General features: G+C 35.4%; 1 protein-coding gene across 1 annotated transcript in view; it reads right to left on the bottom strand.

Annotated features, from left to right (window-relative positions):
* Cbr-npr-2 overlaps positions 1-1,040 on the bottom strand; it is a gene marked incomplete at both ends in the record, with an annotated part of 16,126 nt that extends 15,086 nt beyond the window's left edge. The window contains one exon of the mRNA XM_045235285.1: positions 966-1,040. Coding sequence (XP_045096939.1) covers positions 966-1,040 — 75 coding nt within the window. The remainder of the gene's footprint in view (positions 1-965) is intronic.
* Between the last annotated feature and the right edge of the window lie 5,371 nt (positions 1,041-6,411).

Genomic DNA, 6,411 nt, shown 5'->3' with positions numbered 1-6,411 from the left:
AAGGAGCAAAAAAAAGCATGCCCGCCCCGGGCCTGCCGGGCCTTGCGAGAAAAGCCACTTTATGATCTGTAACTCTGTTTATAGACAAGATGTAGTATACCAAATAATACCGTTTTGTAAAAATCGTGGAGCTCTATCATACCTGATTGAGTTGGTTCGAAATCATTGCTTCTGAAAGAAATTATGGCAGGGCCCGCGAAGGCCCGGCAAAGGCCCGGATTACAAGTATGGAAAAATGGGAAAAAAGCAAGGGGTGGAAAGGATGAAAAGGGCAAGGTTGAGGAAAAAATCGGAAATACGATTAGAAAAAAAAACTTTAGATGTGGAAATAAACACTGTTTTTGAGACTCAATAATGTGGTCTTAGTTTGCGAAAATTCATTAGTAATTTTTTTAACCCTTCCAAAATCTAAAAACTCGATACTCCCACTTTGACCTAAATTATCTCGATTTCTGTAAAAGATATCAAAACTTTGTAAATTTAAAAAATGCTTATCATAATATCACCAACATTTTATCAGTTGACAGATTTTTGATATGACTTACAGAAATCGAGATAATTTAGGTCTAAGTGCAAGTATCGAATTGATAGGTTTAGAAGGAAATTTTTATGAATGGATTTTGCGATGTAGCGATTATTTTTAGATTTTAGCGAAATAAAAATATAACAAAACAGAAAATTTTTTCAGCAAAAACCTTCTTGGAAAGTGATGTAACCAATTGCTCTACAATCTTAAAATTCAATCTTTTAATTGGAAAAAATCGAACTACATAGATAAGAAGAACAATGACTTTCTTCTTCTTTTTCTTTATTTTTACTCTTCCTTTTTCTAGGTTATGAGTAGGAGGTCCTCCGTCCCAAGAAACTAAAAAATATTCCCCCTCTATTGTTTCAACCTATCCAACCAGAAATTTGGCTGGAATTGTCTGAAACCTTCTAGGAACCAAAAAGGAAAGAGGGCGTACCTGAGAAGTGTGCAACTGAATCAACTTTCTTCGCATTTCCTGGAGCATTCGAGTACCATCCGATTGGCGGAGCATGTTTTTTAGAGCCTGAAAACGAAATTCATTGGAAAAGGGAACAACCCCAACGTCTGAAAATGACAATTCTCTGAAATAATAGAAAATTTTGTGAGGGGACGGGATAGATTTGAAGAAAAAGGGAGAACATGATGTCTGAATTTCAGAAAAATTGTCGAAAGGATTAACGTTTGATAGATTATATGATGAGATTCGAGGTGGTGACTGCAATGACGAGACACTAAAATTAATTTGTGGGAAGTTAGCAAACGGATATTTTCTTAAATAGTTCCCTGTTTCGCAGAATTTCGGATCAAGACATTTTATTGAGAAGTCACATTATAACTGATCGGATATCAAGTTTTTTCTGGAAGTTTGCAAGGAAGTTTGCCAGATTTATCCGGGAAAGGGCTGATTCTAGAAAGTTCATGAACTAGGCTCACTAATTTTTTTTTGAATACTAAGTGAACGGTAAAGTACAGTTTTTGAAGCGGCAAACTACAGTCGTCCAAATTGTCCCATGCTGCGGTCAAGGATCTATTCAGGGCTTCCGAATTAGGAAATTTTTTGTGGAGACTTATTGGGTCCAATATTTCCATAACGAAAAATTCGTCGGATTGACTACCGGACTGGAAGCTGGCCCACGATCCAAGGGTACATCGAAANAGGGCACATCGAGTTCTTAAGGTACATTGGTTCTGAGGGTACATGGGATCTTAGACTGTAAGGCGTTTTGGCCTAAGCCTATAATTTTGAGCAGAAATTCAAATAGTATGTATAAAAATATTGATTTACTTTTTTTGTCCACCTACATGTACCGAACAATCCAATGTACCCTTGGAACCAATGTACCCTAAGAACTCGATGTACCCTTTTTCGATGTACCCTTGGATACTGGGCCCTGGAAGCTAGCCATCAATCTTTTGTGAGAAAATCCGAAAAATCGACTCGGAACCAGTGACAAGTGAACTTCAGTGGGTGCAGGCACTCCGTACTGTTAGAATGTCCAATTGCCGTTCACAAGACGTAATTGGGACTGCGGCAGCCCCTCCGACTTCAAAATCCGCTCGATGTAGAATTTTTGTTGGTTTGGCTCCAAAATCGACAAAATTTTACCATTTGAGCATATCTCACCAAATACGGTCACCGTGACCAAGTGAGAAGACTTATTCAGAATTTTCAATCACCAACATGCACTCTAATAATCGATAGACATGATTCAGTTGTTCTAGCCAGTCTTGTCTGCCTCAACAGTGAACATCTTCATCTGTGAAAAAGGGTCTTCAAGTGCGTGCCGAAGCGCGTGCCTCGAAGGAGATCTTCAGATTTTTTCAGTTGTAACCTCTTGTGACGGTCTGTTCAGAAAGCGCCTTTTCGGGTTCAATATGGAATCATATGGAGCTGGTTTCGGAGGATATTTCTCATTGATTTGGGGAACATTTTAAACTACGACGCCATTTTTTTCATGATTCTTTCGTAATTCCTACTAATTTTCTCTCTCACGGCTTTGACGACTTCAGAGGTTGTCCCAAACATCAGATGACCGCTTTTTCCTATATTCTTGAAAGTTCCCAAGCCTCTAAACCGAAAAGTGTTTGATTGACCCCAGATTTCCTGATACCAAGTTTTTTAGCGACTTCCAAAGTTGTCACCCCTTTTTCGCGCAAGCCATACTTGGAGTGTGGTATGGAAAAATGGTCACCATTACCTTAAAAATTTAAATAATTGGCTGAAACTTTCAGAAATAGTTTGAAACAAAATTACGAAGTAAAAAATATTAGGGTGTGCAAAGCAGACCTTTGCTGGCGCCAGAGCTTACGCAAAGTTTGGGCGCTATAATGCTAGTAGCGGACCAAATCCTTGACATGAAAACAATCTTTCAAACTGTATGTAAACACCGATCACTGTTCACCGACACGCAAAAATGCGTACTCTCTTATTTCGAATACATGAACTTCTTAATTTTTTGTATGATTTACAGACGGAAAATAGATAACGAAATTCATGTATCTCGCGGCAAGCAGATGGCTGGTTCAACATAATTTTCTTGTAAATTGTTTCATAAGTTCAATTTTTCAACTCCAATTTGTTATTTCTAGCTAAGAAAGCGGTTTAAAGACGCCAATAAAAAATTGTTCTTAAAATGCTAATAATGAAACAGTAAACTTTTGGAAATACTCGCATTAATTTTGAATCCATGGAACTGGAAGTGTGAAAAAACAATTAAAAATAGATGTCGTTTGTCCATTTTCAATTTTTTAATATTTTCAAATTCAGACCACATTTTCAAATTGTTTCAAAATTGAACTCCTAGAAGGGCATGCGATATGAAAGTTTAATTACTTGAAAAAATTCTAAATTTCTAGATTTTATTCGAAAACTCTGAACATCAAGAGAACTAGTTCAGAAAGTTACTTTAATATTTTGTGGTTCAATTACTTTCTTCTAGCCCCAATGTTTCCTTTTGGCTAAAATTTATCCATGATTTGAAACATTGAAAAAAGTGAAAACACTTTTCGAATCAAATCTTCTGAAGAAAAAACTTCAACTGGAAAAAAACCCAGAAAAAAACATTGAAATGACGCAAATATCTCTTTTTCTACAAGAAATCGAAAGAAGTCTTGGAATGTTTAATGTTGTCATCTGTCTCATTAAAAATCCTCCTCAAAGATCAAGTTCCAATGCCGGAAGACGCATTGGAATTCGAGATTTGAATTCGGAACTCTTCTTTTTTGAAAAATAAGTAAGATTTTTGAAAATCGAGAAGAGCGAGCGGGAGCTCAAACGAAATCCAATTTTCTCTTGCTTTGCAATTTCCGGAGCACATATTTTTTCCGAGTTCAAAAGTCTCAATTTCCAATTCGCGTTCTATGGATTATGAAGAAGAACATCACAAAAGAAATGAATAATCTTTGAAATCCCAAAAACGAAAATGGCGAGTTGGGGGTGGAAAAAACAGGTGAATAATATGCTGAAAAAAATGACTGGAGAGAGGAAGTCTGAAACTGATTTTTCAAAAAGAGGGAAAAGCATTTTCAGATCTTTGACTAGCTGAAAGTGATCAGAGAACTGGAAAAAAGATTTTGTGAAAAATCATAATTAAAGATAAGAGTTACTGTTTCATATTTGCTTGATTTGTGATTGGAATTTTAGTGTGTAGTATTTCTAGTAAATCGTTTAGGAATATATTTTTTAAAAATTTTACCGTTTCAAATAAAATGAAAGGACGATAAGACTTTCAATATACTAGTTGGTGAACATAGCTGTGATCAAGATGAAGACATTTTTTCAATGTTTTTTAAGTTTCCGATCACTTTGAAAATTTCGGAAGACGTAAAACAGACCTAGATTGAAAACTTTGCATTCACGGAACTTTGTTAGTTTTTCAGCTATTTGCCGATTTCTGAAAGACATCACTTTTTCACGGTATTTCAAACCAGCGGGTCGAAAATCGCGCCCGAGATAACTTTTAGGCCAGGCGAAATTTAATAATTTCAAAGTTGACGTGGATTTGACCTATATATTTTTCATCAACGCATTGCAACTCGCGATTTTTTCGCCCAACGTTTAAAAGTTTGATCCTCAGCCAACGAAAATTTGACACGTTGCGCAGTGATTTTTCACGTCCGCTGGGGCGCGTTTTCCGACCAGGCTGTTTGAAATAGCGTGTTTTTTCGTGTTTTTGTACTGAAGACGTGAAAAAAGCAGTTTTCCTTCAAAAATAGGCAAATAGCTGAAAAAATAGAAATTTTCAAAAACCATGTGAATGAAAATTTTTCAAATTAGATTATGTTTTACACCCTCCAAATTTTTTAAAATAGTTGGAAAATTGTTAGCCAAGCTCCATATTCTTGAAAATGGTCGAAATCCACAGAAAAATACGTTGTTGTATATCTTCGTATAATATCTACGAGTGGTACTGTCTATTGGTATTAAACCTTCCTAGAAGGGAGAAAATTATCTGGAATTCAACTAATTCAAGCTTGATGCCGAATATGTAACTTTTTTAACTCATAGTCACATCAAAAATGTATTTTTTTTTGGTTTTCAGATTTTTCTGGAACGATGAGAAACTTTTGGTGACCATTCAGTATATTAATTTCATCCTAAAATAGTTCATAACTTCTGTGAAACCGGAATTCTAAGAACTCATTAAGAATAACAAGATCTCTTTCGATCTTCTAACCAAAACTCCAAAACGTACAACTTTGCTTCAGAAAATATCTAACGGCCTCTCAAAAGTTAACTGTTTCAAAATGTCGGAAAATTGACAATTATATGGTTGCGTTAATGGTCCACTATATCCTTGATAATATGCCCAAATGAACATCCTGAAATCAACAAAAGTGTCTTCATCGCCACCAGAAACTTCTATTTAGAAAAAGGGCAAAGTTCAGGAGTGGAAGAAAAAAAGAAGCTTCTAGGATACGAGAAGCTCCAGAATATCAATGCGATTCTTCTTCGTCGGGGACAAGTTCTTGCCTCCTTTTCCTTTTCACATCATGAGAGTTTGAATAATTTAAGCGGAAAGGCGACAAGGATGACTGGTCTCAGACGGACATATATGAATATTCTTCTCATTTCTTCCACTTTTTTTTCTGGATACTAAAAGGGAAAGGTTTCTTCATTCGAAGACCTTTAGGATCATGTGACTCATGTAGTAGACAATAAGGGTCAATATGAAAAATGCTGAAAGATTTTGGTTCGAGAAAAATCTTATGACGAAAAGACCAGGAAATCTTTTGGAGTATTTTATACTGCAGGTAATCCTCCGGTGATCTTACTATACTTCTAAAAACTACTACTAAATTCGCATTTCCATTCAAAACTATATTCCTGATCTCTTTAGACCTTGGAATGAAACATCACATTCTTTGATTTTTGAAGTTTAATATTCTTCACCACCAGTGAAAGGAATAATAAAAAGTCAGTTTCCAATCTATACTTTCCAAACGTTTCAAAACAGAAAAATTTTCAGATTTTTTTAAACTTAAAAAAACTAAAAACTAAAGAAGCCCTTTTTCCTATAAAACTAAAAAGATTATTGAGGTTAGCAGACAAAAAATTTTGGAATTTTGTAAACTTTTGGATGACTACGTGCGGTCTGAAAACAGAGAAAATTAACAGAAATAAGTTCCTGACTAGGCCGGCCTGACACGACCGAGCCTGCGGAAAATTTCAGGAATGGTTGAATATTGTCATTCTTGTAATTTTTATGGTATTAATACTGATGGCAAATGATCAAATTTTAAAAACAGACATAAACTTCTGAAAATGTAATTGTTCCAATTACTATAAAACTTTCTATCTGTCAACTTCGAGCCCATATATCTCGCATCCACTAAAAGATATCAAAATCTGTCAGCTGATAAAATATTGGTGATGTTATGAC

Source organism: Caenorhabditis briggsae (assembly GCF_000004555.2).
Source record: "Caenorhabditis briggsae complete genome, chrIV, whole genome shotgun sequence".
Taxonomy (NCBI): Eukaryota; Metazoa; Nematoda; class Chromadorea; order Rhabditida; family Rhabditidae; genus Caenorhabditis; species Caenorhabditis briggsae.
The sequence above is the reverse complement of the archived record's forward strand: the minus strand, read 5'-3'. Positions and strand labels throughout refer to the sequence as shown.